The sequence below is a fragment of the Coregonus lavaretus genome (genome assembly GCF_964263955.1).
Source record: "Coregonus lavaretus genome assembly, chromosome: 7".
Classification (NCBI taxonomy): Eukaryota; Metazoa; Chordata; class Actinopteri; order Salmoniformes; family Salmonidae; genus Coregonus; species Coregonus lavaretus.
This window is the reverse complement of record NC_139994.1, coordinates 19,562,435-19,582,825: the sequence shown is the minus strand read 5'-3', so window position 1 is coordinate 19,582,825 and position 20,391 is coordinate 19,562,435. Positions and strand designations below refer to the sequence as shown.

The 20,391-nt window shown below is 42.3% G+C and overlaps 1 protein-coding gene across 1 annotated transcript in view; it reads right to left on the bottom strand.

The window, feature by feature from the left end:
* Positions 1-20,391, bottom strand: part of LOC311133052 (trafficking protein particle complex subunit 9-like) — a 307,997-nt gene that overhangs the window by 158,072 nt on the left and 129,534 nt on the right. The window contains exon 19 of the mRNA XM_084166478.1: positions 11,872-11,990. Coding sequence (XP_084022604.1) covers positions 11,872-11,990 — 119 coding nt within the window. The remainder of the gene's footprint in view (positions 1-11,871; positions 11,991-20,391) is intronic.

The window sequence follows — 20,391 nt, the reverse complement described above, 5'->3', positions numbered from 1 at the left end:
CAGTGTCATGTATCAACCAAGTGGTACTCTAAACCCAACCTGCTACGTTAATTCTCCTAATCTGCTGCGTAAATTCTCCTAACCTGCTACGAAAGTCCCTTCCGGTTGTAGCTGTATACCACCTAGTCCAAACCCCTGAACAGTCACTGAGCCCTACCTCCCTACCCCCAAAATAACCCCAGTCGCTTCACACAGCCACTTTAAGGTTGGAGTTTATTTTATGCATTTATTTTGAAAAGATCACTAATATACATTCAAAATACCAGAGGTCCAGAAATTGATCCTGTGGAACACCACATTTGATCTCAAGAGTCTAACGTCACAAGGTCAACTCATAACTTTGGGCAATTGAGACTTCTCTAAACCCAAATATAAGGATATGAATGAAATGGTGCTTTCCCCACCTCCCAGTCTTCCTCCCTAGTACCTCAGATAGCCCTCAATCCATCCACCCACTCTCCTCTACTGGCTCTTAAAAACTACTGCAGACTGTTTACTCTGTCTCGACTGGTCCACTAGGGACGAGTTTCATGTTTATATTCAACCTGGATCCTCTCATCATTTAGTGTTTATATTCAACCTGGATCCTCTCATCATTTAGTGTTTATATTCAACCTGGATCCTCTCATCATTTAGTGTTTATATTCAACCTGGATCCTCTCATCTTTCAGTGTTTATATTCAACCTGGATCCTCTCATCTTTTAGTGTTTATATTCAACCTGGATCCTCTCATCTTTCAGTGTTTATATTCAACCTGGATCCTCTCATCTTTCAGTGTTTATATTCAACCTGAATCCTCTCATCTTTCAGTGTTTATATTCAACCTGGATCCTCTCATCTTTTAGTGTTTATATTCAACCTGGATCCTCTCATCATTTAGTGTTTATATTCAACCTGGATCCTCTCATCTTTCAGTGTTTATATTCAACCTGGATCCTCTCATCTTTCAGTGTTTATATTCAACCTGGATCCTCTCATCTTTTAGTGTTTATATTCAACCTGGATCCTCTCATCTTTCAGTGTTTATATTCAACCTGGATCCTCTCATCTTTCAGTGTTTATATTCAACCTGGATCCTCTCATCTTTCAGTGTTTATATTCAACCTGGATCCTCTCATCTTTCAGTGTTTATATTCAACCTGGATCCTCTCATCTTTCAGTGTTTATATTCAACCTGGGTCCCCTCAGCCTCCATATTGCAGTTGGAGGAGTATTGAAAAAGAACATGTTAAGACAGACATAGGGTTTAGCCTCACACACACCCCTAGACATGTGTGGTTTTGAAGATAGCGTGGGATGGGCTCAGAGCTGAGCGTCTGAGGAGTTCAGCCGGGCGTCTCTCTTTAATATCCCAGCAGCTAGCTCACACGCACACACACACGTGCACACACACACACACAAACACGCACACAGCTCTGCCTTGAAATAGCCCTGATGCCATGTGCCTGCTGAGTAGAGGGAGCTTTGTCTGGCTACCCAAATTCATTGCCCCGGACAAACGTCATGCCGTGAACATTTCTTCTCCACAATGAGTCTGGATTTGAGTCCCTCCCCGACGATTTCTAGAACAAAAAACACATTCCAACTACTCTGATTGGTCCCAGAAAGCAATGGGTTGGGCCAGAGTAGAGAGGCGTTTTGAAAATACGTCATTGGCTTTGATACTCCGATTGGTTAGAGACGATCCAAACGCTGATTACTTTGTTTTGTACAACACCCTCATTTTGACGTCCCCACAAACGACTTCAACGATGGCAGTCTCAGACTGAAGTATCTAGCGAATGACAGAGCAGAGGAATAACTCAGTTTGAGTAATCAGGCAAGAGGGAGCTATGTTCAGGAGGGTAAATGAATGAGCATGTCATCCCCAATGAGTGAGTCCTCCCCAATCATAAAGACCTCCCCTCCTCCCTAGGCCTGACACTCAAACCAGCCTCTCTAACCTACATCCCCATATGATGGAGCTGAGTGTCCTATTCTCACACTGTTCTCTTCCTGTACTGCCTGTGAGTCACACAAACATGTGCAGGTAAGAGAGACAATAGAGAGATGCTACACAGCAATACTGACGCACAAACACCACCAAACAAACACAAATGTGTACTTCACACACGCACAACACAACATACCACACACAAACACTATGAACCACGGCAAGACCTCAGGGAAAAGACAGAGTGAAAATAGACAGGAAGAAAGGCAGAGTGCGGACAGTCAAACTTACACCTTCACTTCCTGTCGACGGATTACACAACAGCCTTAATTTATTACATTGTTGTTAGATTAATTTGGATTTTAAGAATAATGACTAAAGGATTTCACCCCAAATACAGTATAAATGTTAGAATTATCATGTAGTGTCAACCCACTAACAGAGGGGGCGGTACTAAACATTCAAGGGTGAAGGGGAAGGCGGAAACTGTTTAGAAAAGCCACCTAAAGGTGGGAGGAGTCAAGTTCAGGAGGTATAAAATCGTATGTTTGTGTTTTTGGCGTCAGAGCTCTCCATGAATAAACATACAAAAAATCCTTCTTCGTGGTTATGGACCTTGAATCATTTATGATTAAAACCAGAGCCTTACAATCTCTGGTAATGATTCAAGCTTAGGTTGAATTAGAGATAGAAATTCACATGACAGATTGGTCCTTTGAGCCGGATCTTAAATACGTCTTTATCGTTCTAAGGACACCGAATCCGTGCACGGCCGGGTGATTGCATCCGTGGAGAATAGTCCTGGCCTTCGACGTTAAGGTTATAAACAGGCCGGAGATTACTCTTATGAACGATAAAGACGTTAACGAGTTTGAAAAAGCATTTAAATCCAAACTGCAAGGAAAAGGTCAGTAATTTTTATTCATGGGTTTTGGTGAAATGATTTGAACTTGTATGAGAATAGTAATTATTGTGGAGGGCAGAGAATAGTTACCAAAATCTCAAAGGAAGTAATAATTATTACGAAACGGGGAGGGTCCGCAATTGACCCTAGGTAAATAGCTATTACCAGAATAATCTAGTCCGAAATGACAAGGGGTGAAAGGCCATCACCAATGTAAACTAGTTTTTATTGAGACTGTACTGGGTACAGTGCTACGATAAACAGGGAAAGGGATGATTTTTGTCGTGTGCTATGGATACATAAAACAGGTCAAAAGTCGCGTATACGACTGGGGATTTGCTAGAACTCTGTGTGTTTCATGAAACTAGAGCAGTTACGACCTCTAGGTTACAAATAGGTTTAGCAAATGACTGTATAATGTTGTGTACGTTTGAGACTTGAGAATCCATCAGTATACGTGATAATTGTTTCAAGGAAGGAGCTAAAAAAAAATTAGGTCGCGTGAGAACAAATGGTTATCGACCCCTTTCATGAAACCGGAGTTTTAAATAAAAAACTCTGGGTTAGGGGTTAAATAATTTTAAATGGTTAATTACAAAAGCAGATCATACATTGGCTCAAGAGACGCACTAAAATAATAGCTCCTAGAAGAAGAATTCTGGGAATTATTACTAAAGGGGGGGATTTTTATTTTTCCACCATGGGAAATAAATCTTCTAAAGAGGTCCGAGAATTAACGGGGGATGAAAGATATATGTTAGGAAGAGATCAAAGAAATATGTTTTATGGATCCATTTGGGAGAAGAGGTATGAATTTATTGGGCATCTCGAAGTAAAAAGTTAGAAGTTATATGATTAGGCAGATGCATATAAAATGAATTTGAAAAAACAGCGAAAGGAGGGGCTAGAGAGAGCGAGTGTTTTTTTTAAGCGCGAAAGTGCTTTAACGGTAACAAAGGAACATTTAACCATCGTGACTGCAGGGGTAAAGAAAAGGAATAGGACAGTCAATTTTTTGGTTCAACGGGTGAAATGTTTGAAAAAATGATTTGTGTCAATTAAGAATTGGCTAAAAACACCACAAAGCGATTATTTGAGAGGTACCTATAAAATTCCAACGATGCATATGTATGAACTTTCGCACTCAAACGTAGACGTACGTCATGAGTGAGAAAGTAGAGTATATTTACATTAGCATTTTTGGTCATTTGGCAGACGCTCTGGTCCGGAGCGACTTGCAGAACCAATAGAGGGTTGCATTGAACTATTATGTTGTGTTGGGCATTTGAATGACATAAGGTGAAATATGTGTGTATGAGGGAATTCAACGGCGGGTATGAATGATAACCGGATACTACTTAGTATTTGGTTGGTTAAATGCTGAATAAGAGATTTGAGGCGTGGTTATGGGGTAACTAGGAAGACGCACTTATTCAAATGGGGAATGGGTGTAGGGAGAGAGAGTTTTTATGTGTATTAAAAGTTGCATTAGATAGCTTTAGTAATATTCTAGATAGGTCTATGAAAATATGTTACAAGTATGAATGACATTATTTCCTAAGAAGGAAGATTGTAGGGAAGTTTCCCGCGCCTCCCCCATAATGTAGGAAGGAGCAGGAGAGGGGGAGGAGGTGAGAGACAGTACATAGTTCAAATGGTAGGAATGTCATTAAGTGTATGCTGATCAACGATATCAAGCATTTGTTTTATTGATTGGGGCCGAATCAGAGAGAACTGTTAAAGAGATTGAATAGCGAACTGAAATGGGTTGGCGGGAAAATACAAATAGTTGGAACATTTTAAAACGATAATTTATTTTCGTTACAGGGAAGCAAGTGGCATTGGCTGTTGTGCTGGGGGAATAGCGCCAGCCTGTGGTGGGTTCTGGATTTGTTATAAATAAATCTATATTTTAAACTAAAGTGATGGAATAGACTACAATTATAACATCAGAAAAAGGACACAATATAATTCGTAATAGTTATTATAATTATTATTGATAGTTATTGCAGTTATTGTCTCCTGAGTGGCGCAGTGGTCTAAGGCACTGCATCGCAGTGCTAACTGTGCCACTAGAGATCCTGGTTCGAATCCAGGCTCTGTCGCAGCCGGCCGCGACCGGGAGACTCATGGGCGGCGCACAATTGGCCCAGCGTCGTCCAGGGTAGGGGAGGGAATGGCCGGCAGGGATGTAGCTCAGTTGATAGAGCATGGTGTTTGCAACGCCAGGGTTGTGGGTTCGATTCCCACGGGGGGCCAGTATAAAAAAAATATATATATATGTATTCACTAACTGTAGGTCGCTCTGGATAGGAGCGTCTGCTAGGTGACTAGAATGTAAATGTATTATCATTGATTCAGTAATGATAGAAGCGTAGAGAGGAAATAGGCAGGTTAAGGGTAGAGTTAGATAGAGAGAAAGAGGCAGGAAAAGCTAGAGAAAGTAAACACAGAGTTTAAACACAGGGAGTTGAGGAGATGTAGTAAGAGCTATAGAGGGTGTAGTGCACCCTAAGACAGGAACAGAGGGGTTCAAGAGGGATTTGGAGAGTCTAGCAGCAAGCTTTAAGCTAAACACAGGGGAAATTGAGAGGGCAGTCAGAACCCTGATTGGGCAGCTGTTCGGGGGCAGTGGGTTTCAGGGGATGCCAATGGAGCAGTCCTACCATGGGCAATATGTTGGGAAAATAACTGAGTTGTGTAATAATTTAAGGGAACATTACCATCGACATGCTGACTTCTCCAAAGTACATGAATGTAAACAGGAAGACAGTGAGACCATCAGCCAAGTGGCATACCTGAGCCTCCCCAGGGACAGGGAAATGATACTCCGTACCATCAGCAGCTAAAAAATAGCATTCCTTAGTGGAATGAGACCAGAAATAAGCAGGAATATTAAGAGGACTTTAGTGGGATGGGGAACTACTTCGTAGGCCGAGGTCAAGAGATATGCAATCCATCATGAGCGGAATAGTAGACAGGATAGAGTAAGAAAAAGAACATACGGGAGCTGAGTATTTAATGGCCACTAGGGGAAATAGCTGGTAGAGGTAGAACTCCAGAATAGAAGGGGAGAGAGATTTTCTTAGGGGGTGGATCAAATAATTGATAATGGATCATTTGAAATGAGATCACATGTAGCAGATTTAGAGTAATCAATTAAATAATCATTGTATACTCGAGGAATTTTGAGTGATTTTATGGATTAGTTATAAGGAATTAGATTGATACAAACATTATTCATGGGTTAGGACTGGGGATATCTGTATCATGTTTTGTGTGTACTACCATCTTTAGATTACTGATGGTAATTGAAGGTTAACAAAATGTATAACCAGGAGAAAGAGATTAGCTTATATCATTGGAATGTTGCTAAGGGGAAGCAGTAGTGAAGTTAGGTCATAAAAGGGAGCTACAAAATTAAGTTGAGCCTGGCTATCTTTGATTGTTGTTTTTCAATTGGGTTTTTCAAATTTAAAAAAAAACACACCCAGCATGATGTTTATAAAGGGTTGTTATGTTGAATTTAGGGGATTTTCAGCAGTTCATGGGTGGTGTTTACTATGCTGTAGGATGGAACGGTTGGTTGGGGGATATTTGAACCTAAATTAATGGAATAAGCTGCAGTAATCAGAGGAATGTACAATCTAAGGCGAGACAACTATTGCCTAGATCATTGATTTAGCAATAGGATCAGGTAGATAGGGACTAGAGAAAAAAAAAATTAGATAAAGAATGATGAGCTTTTTGGTAAGGATAGACTGTTGTAAAGCTTGGGTACTCCATTATGTACTGCATGCGGGTAAATTAAGTGATCTTATCTATGGGAAGGCAATGGCGGCCCATGGTAAAATCATTTGGAACTCTAGGGAGGCATACATATATCAGGGATGTTACCCAAATGGTAGAGAGTAAAGAGGGATATGACATTGGTCGTGATTTAAAGATGATGGTTTTTTTTTGGTGGGCTATTAGAGATAACTGGGTTAATCACGAACATAGAGGTTTTTATTCTTTGTTGCTAGGCAGAAGACTTAGGTGACCTAAATATGTACTTGTCATGTCCAACAATCAGTCTTCAGGTCAAGCCCGGGAGAGCCGGGGTAGAACAGAGGTTGAACTAAACATAAGTGTTTTTACAAGATAAGAGATTGATTGATTGGATTACTAATTGATTCTGAACTGAATGAAAGTCGAATTTAGCCGCCATAAAGACAAAGGAAGTAGGAGGAGCAATAAAGAAGCAAAAGACAATCTCAAAAATGAAAGGCATGGCAATTGGTTGATAAATTACCTAAGGGAATGTTTAGGTAGGTGGTAAATATTGACACATAAGCAGAACTATGTGTCAAGAGGGGGGAAGAGGCTAATTGTAGGATTAAATAATATACGAAGGAGAGGACAAAATACTTTTTTAAAAAAAACATTTTTTTAGATAGTCTAAAAAGAGAATGCAGTCAGAAATGGTTAGATTAATCTGAACATGTGTGAAGATAGTTTATTAACCACACCCGTATGTCAGAGGTTTTGTGCCCCACAGGTGAACTAAAGGAGAAGGTGACCCACTATCTAACCAGGTGACTGGTGAGCATCCAGTCACTAGAAGGAAAACTGGAAGCAGGCCTGTTGGGAAGGGCCCTATCAGGTTATGTTGGTCACCACCTTGGCCATTAGAATAGCAGAGAGAGGAACCTGGGTCCATGTTACCCACTGCAAGAAGGTAAGACCACATACAAGCACCAGAGTTGGCGAGCAGAACTGGGCCACAGGGTCCGGGGGTCACCTCTGTCAACGAAGATCTCCTACCCAGACCTATCATCACTGTAGTGTGTTCCTAGGGTGTGAGTATGGGGTGGTACCGAGCAGAAGGACTCAAGACAGGAGAGGGTTGGCGGTTTTTGGGAATATGGGTGACCCTGAGCTGCATCATAGTCTCGACAATAGTCGTGGTATGTCAAGATCCACCACCACCTCGCACCAATTACGCTATGGCCTTACCATTATTAAGAAATAAAAGGGAAGCGACCCGACATACTGACCGTCAAGGGCGAGTGATCTACAAAATAGGAGTCAGAGAAGGGTGGGGAGTAAGATTCAACTTACTGGGCTTGCGCGGACAAATACGGATGGGATACTTGTCTAAGATTACATTTGATGGAGTCAAAAGATATGGAAAGCACAGGTACTGTCATTAATCCACTAACAGCAATAGACCGAGTAGATCAGTCAAGGGATGACGGAGTCAATTCGACTAACCCGTCCACTATGAAAGATTTTCTCTTCCCAGAATGGAACAATGGGGAAGTGGAGGGGGTCCCTGATGAGAATCTCTGGTTAAAGTGGATGAAATACACCGCTAGGGCCTTGGGGGAGACCAATTGTTATGCATGCTCCATTGGGCGACCGACAATGTTGACCGCCCCAATGCCAAAGGCAATGTTTCCCTGTGTATTAGACCTGGGGTCCAATCAAAAAGAGCCAAATTGCACAGGGATTGGGCTGGCAAAATTGACATACTGGGCCAGCCCACCTAGATTCACTTTAACTCCTGGCGAATACCAGTGTTACATACATAGAAATGGCACCCGTAACTTGGGTGATTTTGATGGCTGTAAGGAGATAATTAATGTGACTGATTTAGATAAGGAAGGGAGGGAGAAAAAAAATTAGGAGCCTAACCATCCCTCTGACTGATGTGTGGTGGGCATGCACTAACAAAGGGAGCATTCGGCAGACATTACCAGAGGGATGGGTGGGTACTTGTGCACCAGTATTGTTGGTCCAACCTGTAAGAATTGGTCATCAAAGACCAGTGACAGGAAGAATAATTAGGAGAAAAAGAAATATAAGTCAGGATGGAAATAGCCCAATTTGGATAGATGGTATAGGCATCCCCAGGGGTGTTCCAGACGAATACAAAGCTATGAATCAAATATGGGAGAGTTTTACTACAACATTTTTCTGGTGGGTGACAATAAACAAAAATATGGATTGGATAAATTATATATATTACAACCAACAATGATTTATTGACCAGACTAGAGATGCAGTAAAGGGGATCTCTGAGCGATTATCCGCCATCCCGCTCATAACTTAGTAGAGGTTGGTTCTAGATCAGGCAGAAAGGGCCGGTGTCTATAGAAAGATAAGCCATTGTTGCACATTTATCCCTAACAACACCACACTGGATGGGACAGTCACCAGAGCTCTTACAGAATTAACTGCACTAAGTGAAGGATGAACTGAACTCAGAAGTTAGTACATTGTGGATAGGGTGGTTTGATGAAATATTTGGTAAATGGAAAACCCTAGCAGCCACCATCTTAGGAGCGGTCAGTGTTTGTATGGGTATTCTTGTATTATGTGGTTGTTGTCTTGTTCCCTGTGTCCGAGGATTGGTGAGTCAGGCGTTGGTGAAATGCAGTATCTAAACAATGATGAGAGATGGACTGACTCCGGACTCTGACCAGGGGAATGTGAAAAACGATCCTCCAGGCTTGGTGGATGACGAGGATTTGGACCCTGAAAGACCGCAATTGGATGAAATGTTTATTAGTTCTGATGTGATCTCTGAGATTAATCATGCTTGTAAAATACATTTATCCTAAATGTGGGAATATTTAGTCAAAGAGGTGGATTGTTAGATTAATTTGGATTTTAAGAATAATGACTAAAGGATTTCACCCCAAATACAGTATAAATGTTAGAATTATCATGTAGTGTCAACCCACTAACAGAGGGGGCGGTACTAAACATTCAAGGGTGAAGGGGAAGGCGGAAACTGTTTAGAAAAGCCACCTAAAGGTGGGAGGAGTCAAGTTCAGGAGGTATAAAATCGTATGTTTGTGTTTTTGGCGTCAGAGCTCTCCATGAATAAACATACAAAAAATAATTCTTCGTGGTTATGGACCTTGAATCATTTATGATTAAAACCAGAGCCTTACAACCTCTGGTAATGATTCAAGCTTAGGTTGAATTAGAGATAGAAATTCACATGACAATTGTTGAGCATAATAGGCACGCATGCAAACAACTGCGCGCACACACACACACACACAATGTATTCCTGTGGCATTTCCAAGCAGGCTGTGATGTGTAGCTAACTACTGTAACAAATGCAGAGGCACAGAGTAGAAATATCATTATGAGAAGGAATAGGATTGTTCACCAGGTGGCTCAGAGGGAAATACCACTGGTTCCTATTGGACAGGCAATCAGTCTGATTAGCACGGATGTGGAGGAAGGTAGGCTAAAACACATACCCACATACACACGAGCAGGAAGGTGGATGAAGGCACAAGTTTATCAAGCGCACCACTGTGAAGGCTAAGACAAAACAATCTATGAAGTAGAACTACAGTCTGGGGAAAAAAGTTGGTTGACCCAATCTGTGCACATAAGGCATTTCAGCTACATACAGTATCAATGGGATATGTGATTATGAAATCACATCTTTCAATAGAAAGTACATTTACTACGAGCAAAAACGGGCAAAAAAGCAGTCCATGTAGGTTTTAGTTGTTGTTTTCAGTAAGAAATAGTGGGCAGACACTATGATGACCTGCACTAGAACCAGTAGGCCAGCTAAGTACAAATCTAGAGTGAGTCAGACTAAAAACAATGTTGCATCAAAACGATGAGTCAGATGCCTCAGGAAATGCCTCATACATACTCAAACACAGTTAGGGAAAACATTGGTTAACATTCAGACTGTTCAGTGTAACCAGCAGGAGAGTTCCGATCTATGTGCAAATCACCCCTTATCCATTACACTTCAAAAATGCACACACAGGGCTATGTTATGGCAAAGTTCCCACATTATGTGTAATTGGTCGGTTCTGGGATCACCTCTGCAGCAAAACTGTATAAACAACATAATCTGCACTGAGAGTCTGAGCTGCCTGTCTGTCATTCTCTACTCTGTTCTTAATAAACTCAACCAGCGAACTGATGGAATGGTCAGCTTCATATTTACAGTGGAGAGTTGGAGGGCAGCATGATGGAATTAAGAAGGAGATTCTTCCTCCTGTATAGATTCTCTACGTGTAATGGGTTACGTCAGGCGTTTTCAAAGTCTGAGACAGCGGTGTAAAATAAATTGTTGTAATTGCATTTTTTTTAAGACGCCATGAGAGCAATTTTAGGAGTTGAGAAATTAACGTGGTAGCACTGGAAAACTGGGATATCCCTCTTTTTAAATGTAGCCATCAAAACTGCTTTTAAAGAGGTTTTCCCTGGGATTGTAGCTAGAAACAGGCCTAATATTTATTCATTATTATTTGACTTGGCTATCCTTTTACACCTCCCCTTACACCCCCCCCCCCCACCCCCACACACACAGACAGGCGTGCCTCACACTTTGAAAACGTCTAGGTTATGTAATATGGCCAGAGGCGAGGAGATATGTATATTAGGAGAGGGAATGGTAGAGTGGACGCGGCTGGGAGGTTGTGTGTGCGTACATTACAGCTATCCATAAGCGCTCCGTGATCAGTCACAATGGAGAGGTTCACCCCTGCAGACAGAACTCAACAAACTCTACAACACCAAAGCCTCACACACACACATATCCCATCCCCTGTTCTCTCTACCCCACAGAGAATGTAGTTCAGCGAGGCATCAGCCTGTTCTCTCCACTGATCGACATCAGCTGCAGCCTGATAGAGACACACCACATTAACTCTGTGTACCTTCTTGTCTATGTGCGAGAAGCTGCAGTTAGGCTCTCTGTCTTTCTATCTGTCTGTCCTCAGCTCCCTCCCTGCTTTTTAAACAAACAGCTACACCCACCCTAATTACCCCAACATGACGCTCATTAACTATCTGCAGCATCAGAATATGGGCTGAGACAGACAGCAACACAAGGAGGGAAATACATTTAAAAGAACCTTTGGAAGTCATGAAATGAGTAAAGTGTCACGGAAATGATTAAGTAGAGAAATGTTCCAGCTGAAATCTCATTGTGGTAATACAAGATCACATTGTTTAGAGAAAAGAGAGGAGGAGTGGGGAGAGGAGAGGTGTCAGTCCTACCTTGATGTGGTTGTAGTCTGTCTTGCTGGACTCGCTCCCCAACGGCTTGGTCTCAGCCCGGGGTTTGAGGACTTGTCTCAGGGGGCTGGAGATGGGGAGGCCTGTCATACTGATCCCATCTAGAACAGCAGCAGAGAGGATCAGCCAGTCAGAAGACACACAACTACAGTAATCCCAGACTTCATTTAATTTAACTTGACAGTTGTTAAAACTTACATAAACACATACAAACATATTAGGGTGAGAGACTTTCCCTGATCCCAAAGTCTTCCCTGGTCGAGTAGGGAGCAACTCCCATCTTCTTCATACATGAGGACATGATCATTTACATACATTTTGTGAGCAGAATATGTAACAGTAGCTCACAAGCCTATCTTTTTCTTTTTGTATATAGTTTTAATGCAGAGTTCAGAGCTGTAAACAACACAATCCTCCACAGAGCTTCAGAGGAGCATCAAACAGCCATATCAGCTTCCAGGAAGTGGTTCCTATTTTCAGCTAGCCATGCTACAGACTATCCCACAGTGTGACGTAGACACTGAGCATCCAGTCTCTGACGTTAGTGGAAACATCTCTGTCTCCTGAGGGAATCACTGGGTTAGCTGCTGCAAAGATCTGGCCCACACACACGCACAGTCTTGTACAGCTAACCTTGTGGGGACACACAATTCAGTCCCATTCAAAATCCTATTTTCCCTAACCCGTACTCTTACCCTAACCTTAACCCAAAAACCTAACCTTAACCCTAAACCTAGCTCCTAACACTAACCCTAGCTCCTAACCCTAACACTAACACTAATTCTAACCTTAACCCTAAACCCCCTAGAAACAGCATTTGAACTTGTGGGGACCAACAAAATGTCCCCAGTTGGTCAAACAAAAATGTGTTTACTATTCTTCTGGTCCCCACAAGAATAGTTAGGGGAACAACATGAAAGGAATAAAAGTTCAAACAGTTAGAGCCCGCCAGCTCTGCCTCCATATCCCACTTTGATACAAAGCTTTCCAACACATTCTACTGACATGGCTGGCATTTGTGATTAGTAGTCTACAAGCGGCTAACCAGGTACATATTCATAAAGCCTCTCAGAGTAGGACTACTGATCTCAGATCAGTTTAGCCTTTTAGATCATAATGAATGAGATTACATGGACAGGGTACATCTGATCCTCCTCTGAGATCCTTTACGAATACAAGCCCAGAACCACTACAGCTGGCACAGTGTCAATCAGTCAGCATTGTCTCTGTCATTTTCCATATCCTACTCACAGAAACAGATTAGATATGCATCCAGACAGAGGGAGGTTGAAGGAAACAGGAATAGAGAACACTGATAAGTAGTATCTTTATTGACTAGCACCTCCATTAAGGCATGCAGCCTGTTTCCAGACACACATACATCTTCATGTCTAATCCTGACAGAGAGCGAGAAAGGGAGAGAGAGACAGAGATAAAGAGACAAACAGAGAGAGACAAAGATAAAGAGACAAACAGAGAGAGACAGAGATAAAGAGACAAACAGAGAGAGACAGAGATAAAGAGACACAGAGAGAGACAGTGATAAAGAGAGACAGAGAGAGACAGCGATAAAGAGACACAGATTAAGACACACAGAGAGACACAGATAAAGAGACACAGAGAGAGACAGAGATAAAGAGACAAACAGAGAGAGACAGAGATAAAGAGACAAACAGAGAGAGACAGAGATAAAGACACAGAGACAGAGATAAAGAGACAAACAGAGAGAGACAGAGAGTGCGTAACGGGCGGAGAAATTGAAGACGACATCACTCAACATCATCCCTCTTTCCTTGCCATCACCCTCCATCTGTCCCTGCCTCTTTCTCTGTCAATCTCTCTCTCCATCCACCTAGCGGGAGAGTCTGACTATACAGTGGGGAAAAAAAGTATTTAGTCAGCCACCAATTGTGCAAGTTCTCCCACTTAAAAAGATGAGAGAGGCCTGTAATTTTCATCATAGGTACACGTCAACTATGACAGACAAATTGAGATTTTTTCTCTCCAGAAAATCACATTGTAGGATTTTTAATGAATTTATTTGCAAATTATGGTGGAAAATAAGTATTTATTCACCTACAAACAAGCAAGATTTCTGGCTCTCACAGACCTGTAACTTCTTCTTTAAGAGGCTCCTCTGTCCTCCACTCGTTACCTGTATTAATGGCACCTGTTTGAACTTGTTATCAGTATAAAAGACACCTGTCCACAACCTCAAACAGTCACACTCCAAACTCCACTATGGCCAAGACCAAAGAGCTGTCAAAGGACACCAGAAACAAAATTGTAGACCTGCACCAGGCTGGGAAGACTGAATCTGCAATAGGTAAGCAGCTTGGTTTAAAGAAATCAACTGTGGGAGCAATTATTAGGAAATGGAAGACATACAAGACCACTGATAATCTCCCTCGATCTGGGGCTCCACGCAAGATCTCACCCCGTGGGGTCAAAATGATCACAAGAACGGTGAGCAAAAATCCCAGAACCACACGGGGGGACCTAGTGAATGACCTGCAGAGAGCTGGGACCAAAGTAACAAAGCCTACCATCAGTAACACACTACGCCGCCAGGGACTCAAATCCTGCAGTGCCAGACGTGTCCCCCTGCTTAAGCCAGTACATGTCCAGGCCCGTCTGAAGTTTGCTAGAGTGCATTTGGATGATCCAGAAGAGGATTGGGAGAATGTCATATGGTCAGATGAAACCAAAATAGAACTTTTTGGTAAAAACTCAACTCGTCGTGTTTGGAGGACAAAGAATGCTGAGTTGCATCCAAAGAACACCATACCTACTGTGAAGCATGGGGGTGGAAACATCATGCTTTGGGGCTGTTTTTCTGCAAAGGGACCAGGACGACTGATCCGTGTAAAGGAAAGAATGAATGGGGCCATGTATCATGAGATTTTGAGTGAAAACCTCCTTCCATCAGCAAGGGCATTGAAGATGAAACGTGGCTGGGTCTTTCAGCATGACAATGATCCCAAACACACCGCCCGGGCAACGAAGGAGTGGCTTCGTAAGAAGCATTTCAAGGTCCTGGAGTGGCCTAGCCAGTCTCCAGATCTCAACCCCATAGAAAATCAACTGTGGGAGCAATTATTAGGTAGCTCAGCTGGTAGAGCACGGCGCTTGTAACGCCAAGGTAGTGGGTTCGATCCCCGGGACCACCCATACACAAAAAATTAAAAATAAAATGTATGCACGCATGACTGTAAGTCGCTTTGGATAAAAGCGTCTGCTAAATGGCATATTATTATTATTATTAAAATCTTTGGAGGGAGTTGAAAGTCCGTGTTTCCCAGCAACAGCCCCAAAACATCACTGCTCTAGAGGAGATCTGCATGGAGGAATGGGCCAAAATACCAGCAACAGTGTGTGAAAACCTTGTGAAGACTTACAGAAAACGTTTGACCTGTGTCATTGCCAACAAAGTGTATATAACAAAGTATTGAGAAACTTTTGTTATTGACCAAATACTTATTTTCCACCATAATTTGCAAATAAATTCATTAAAAATCCTACAATGTGATTTTCTGGATTTTTTTTTCTCATTTTGTCTGTCATAGTTGACGTGTACCTATGATGAAAATTACAGGCCTCTCTCATCTTTTTAAGTGGGAGAACTTGCACAATTGGTGGCTGACTAAATACTTTTTTCCCCCACTGTAAATCACTACAGATTATATTAGTGACAGTGAATTGATCTAATACAGAATGATAAACTGGAAATCAACATCAACAAAGTCTTCCACAAGAGATGAGGTAATGTGAATTTTTGCAATGCCACCTCTAGGCTCCACACACACTTGTGCTTTTCCTGGAAGGTGAGTCAAGGCTACTGTAGTAAAAGGGGCCTATGACTGTATGACTGATTGCATTGTAAACAGAAACGCTTCTTCAATATCCTGTCGAGGGGAGAGGAACATGAGGCTGTAAAATACAAGGCAACAAAGTCCCGTTCTGTTCCGTGGAGAGAGAGAGAGAGACAACACCTGAACACTTGGGCAGAGAGGTCGACTCTGGGAGCAGCTAGCAAAGGACATTTTACATTACATTTTAGTCATTTAGCAGACACTCTTATCCAGAGCGACTTACAGTTAGTGAGTGCATACATAATTTTTTTAATTTTTCATACTGGCCCCCCGTGGGAATCGAACCCACAACCCTGGCGTTGCAAACGCCATGCTCTACCAACTGAGCTACATCCCGGCCGGCCATTCCCTCCCCTACCCTGGACGACGCTGGGCCAATTGTGCGCCGCCCCATGGGTCTCCCGGTCACGGCCAGCTACGACAGAGCCTGGATACGAACCAGGATCTCTAGTGGCACAGCTAGCACTGCGATGCAGTGCCTTAGACCACTGTGCCACTCGGGAGGACCTTTGACCCCCATTAACATACATTGGTTTATTAGAAGCATCACGTAGATAGACAGTTTCCTCCATAAACAACGAGAGACAGAGAAAGAGAGCGTATTCACTAGGCGTGAATCACAATTCCTCGGCTGGTATTATTTTAGGAGCTATATGATTCACAAGTAGCCCAGCCCAGGTGAGACTGACAGATAACTAGAGACGGAGAGAAAATAAGATGAGGAAATTATAGTAGCTCTTTTCAAATGCCCACACTTTCTGCTGTCATTATTACAACATCAAACATCCAAATTACAAAGACGCAGGCAGTTTCTTTCAGATGGAGGGAGAGAGACCAGAAGAGGGAGAAAGGGAGAGAGATGAGGAAAGAGGGAGAGCGGAAGAGGGAGAGAGAGAGAGATGTAGAGTGAGGGAGAGAGAAAGAGAGTAGGAGAGAGAAAGAGAGTAGGAGAGAGAAAGAGATCAGAAGAGAAAGAGAGATGAGAGGGAGCAGTAGAGGGAGAGAGACATGATGACAGAGGGAATAAGAGAGTGAGGTAATGCAGGATCTGAACAAATTATTGCCATCATTACTCACAGCCATTTGAGTCATACTAAATACAGCATTACCGACAGAACCACATCATCCAGACAGACAGAGCAAATAAAGATGTTATTTTATGATCAATCCCCCATACTCCCTTACCTTCAGTAGTAAACTGCTCATAATGCTGTTAGATGGTTCTCATCACATGTATCTTGTGAGGTGACAAAGTGAACAATATATCTTCCATCGTCCATCTTATTGTCATTTTACATCTATGAATGCTTATGTACTGCTTACTAATGTATTATGTATGGCTTATGACTGTTAAAGACATGCTCAGGTACTTTGGCGACTAAGAAAGTATTTTTTTTAACTCCTGCTTTGGGCTGGATGTGTCAATGTGTAGTTCATACATGCATCATCTACGAGCAGAATTACTGTTTTACCTCAATTAGCCACGAAATCCCTAGTTTGAAAGTGACTGTTATCTTGAAGCTGTGCCGCGACATTTTCCCTATATTTCCCCTCACGTGGGCCAGCCCCCTAGCAATTTGAGTTCTAACCCATGAGCTTCAGTCCCTTGCATTTGAGTGACTGCTAGTAAGAGGCCTGCCCAGCCTTATACAATCAGGTTGCAGGGCGGGCCCAACGGCTCAGTGGACAAAGCAGAGACAGAGAGCGCAATGACGTGGTGCACATATATGCACATATGTGATGTAGTATGCCGTTTTCAGGGACCACTTTTGGCCCGAGAGTGCTACTTTCAGGACTACTGGCTAAAAAGTACACAAAAGTACCGGAGAATCTCTTTAATAAGATGTCCTTTTTAGGTACTCTTAATTTGGGAATCATATATATTTGACAGAAAGAAATGTACAAAGATGTTCATTTAGACATAGATAACGTTTTTATCAAATAAGCTATCAAAAAGTCCCACAATTATACATTTTTTCAATAAAGAATTGGTCAATTAAGTCCAAAATATATTTCAGTTCAAATGTCACGTTTAAATAGCACTTTAAATGGTCGCTGCACTCTGCTGATTGAGTCATTATAAGAATTGGTCACTTGAAATGAGGGTCCATTCAGTCGATACACTGGGCTGAATAGAACAGACTCATTGAGCTGCTGTCTCAATGGTTCCTGCCTCTGGAACTGAAAAGATTAAGGCATTACAATGAAGTATAAAAGCTTCGTAATAGTGGAAAGTCAGTCAATTGTGTAACTGATCTCCATATAATAATACGTCTTAATTCACTCCGAATATCCCATACAAAGTCATATCTCGGTACATTTGAAGAAAATATTTATGTTCATTTTCCCTCAAATAAATGCAGTCTGTCAATCTTCTGCATATTCTGTAATCATATCACAATGGTAATGTGATTAGCTGAATAGGCCTACTCTGCCGAGCAAGGACAAATCGCAACTCTCTCCACTCCAAAATGGAACGACATCTGCGAAGAAGCCCGTTGGCTGACAGATATTCTAACTGGGAACATTGGGAACATTCCGAGCTGAGCAACAAGAAGGTTACAACACTGACAGCCCACCGCCCCCCGCCCCCCGCCCCCCGCCCCCCATCCCCCGCCCCCCGTCTCTTTGTAATTGTGCCGGCCTTTCTAAATGCATTTCCCTGGCTATTTTAATTCCCTTTAATGACGTTGTTGTACGCTGACATTTTAGAATCCATTGGCTAATGTCTTTATGCTGACCTAGGACGACCAGACACTACTCACTAGCTCTTATTGAGATGGAGAGGACGACTAGGGCACTGGCTGGAGACTTCAGCCAACACACACAGAATAATATAAAATATGCTACTTTGCGTACGCTTTTATCCAAAGCCAATTAAAGTGGAGTCAATGCATATAGTACCAGTCAAAAGTTTGGACAAACCTACTCATTCAAGGGGTTTTCTTTATTTTTACAATAATAGTGAAGACATCAAAACTTGTAGTAACCAAAAAAGTGTTAAACAAATCAAAATATATTTTATATTTTAGGTTCTTCAAAGTAGCCACCCTTTGCCTTCATGACAGCTTTGCACACTCTTGGCATTCTCTCAACCAGTTTCATGAGGTAGTCACCTGGAATGCATTTCAATTAACAGGTGTGCCTTGTTAAAAGTTAATTTGTGGAATTTATTTCCTTCTTAATGCGTTTGAGCCAATCAGTTCTGTTGTGACAAGGTAGGGGTGGAATACAGAAGATACAGTGGGGAAAAGAAGTATTTAGTCAGCCACCAATTGTGCATGTTCTCCCACTTAAAAAGATGAGAGAGGCCTGTAATTTTCATCATAGGTACACGTCAACTATGACAGACAAAATGAGAAAAAAAATTCCGGAAAATCACATTGTAGGATTTTTTATGAATTTATTGGCATATGATGGTGGAAAATAAGTATTTGGTCAATAACAAAAGTTTCTCAATACTTTGTTATATACCGTTTGTTGGCAATGACACAGGTCAAACGTTTTCTGTAAGTCTTCACAAGGTTTTCACACACCGTTGCTGGTATTTTGGCCCATTCCTCCATGCAGATCTCCTCTAGAGCAGTGATGTTTTGGGGCTGTCGCTGGGCAACACAGACTTTCAACTCCCTCCAAAGATTTTCTATGGGGTTGAGATCTGGAGACTGGCTAGGCCACTCCAGGACCTTGAAATGCTTCTTACGAAGCCACTCCTTCGTTGCCCGGGCGGTGTGTTTGGGATCATTGTCATGCTGAAAGACCCAGCCACGTTTCATCTTCAATGCCCTTGCTGATGGAAGGAGGGTTTCACTCAAAATCTCACGATACATGGCCCCATTCATTCTTTCCTTTACACGGATCAGTCGTCCTGATCCCTTTGCAGAAAAACAGCCCCAAAGCATGATGTTTCCAACCCCATGCTTCACAGTAGGTATGGTGTTCTTTGGATGCAACTCAGCATTCTTTGTCCTCCAAATATGACGAGTTTAGTTTTTACCAAAAAGTTATATTTTGGTTTCATCTGACCATATGACATTCTCCCAATCCTCTTCTGGATAATCCAAATGCACTTCAGACGGGCCTGGACATGTACTGGCTTAAGCAGGGGGACACGTCTCGCATTGCAGGATTTGAGTCCCTGGCGGCGTAGTGTGTTACTGATGGTTGGCTTTGTTACTTTGGTCCCAGCTCTCTGCAGGTCATTCACTAGGTCCCCCCGTGTGGTTCTGGGATTTTTGCTCACCGTTCTTGTGATCATTTTGACCCCACGGGGTGAGATCTTGCGTGGAGCCCCAGATCGAGGGAGATTATCAGTGGTCTTGTATGTCTTCCATTTCCTAATAATTGCTCCCACAGTTGATTTCTTCAAACCAAGCTGCTTACCTATTGCAGATTCAGTCTTCCCAGCCTGGTGCAGGTCTACAATTTAGTTTCTGGTGTCCTTTGACAGCTCTTTGGTCTTGGCCATTGTGAAATTTGGAGTGTGACTGTTTGAGGTTGTGGACAGGTGTCTTTTATACTGATAACAAGTTCAAACAGGTGCCATTAATACAGGTAACGAGTGGAGGATAGAGGAGCCTCTTAAAGAAGAAGTTACATGTCTGTGAGAGCCAGAAATCTTGCTTGTTTG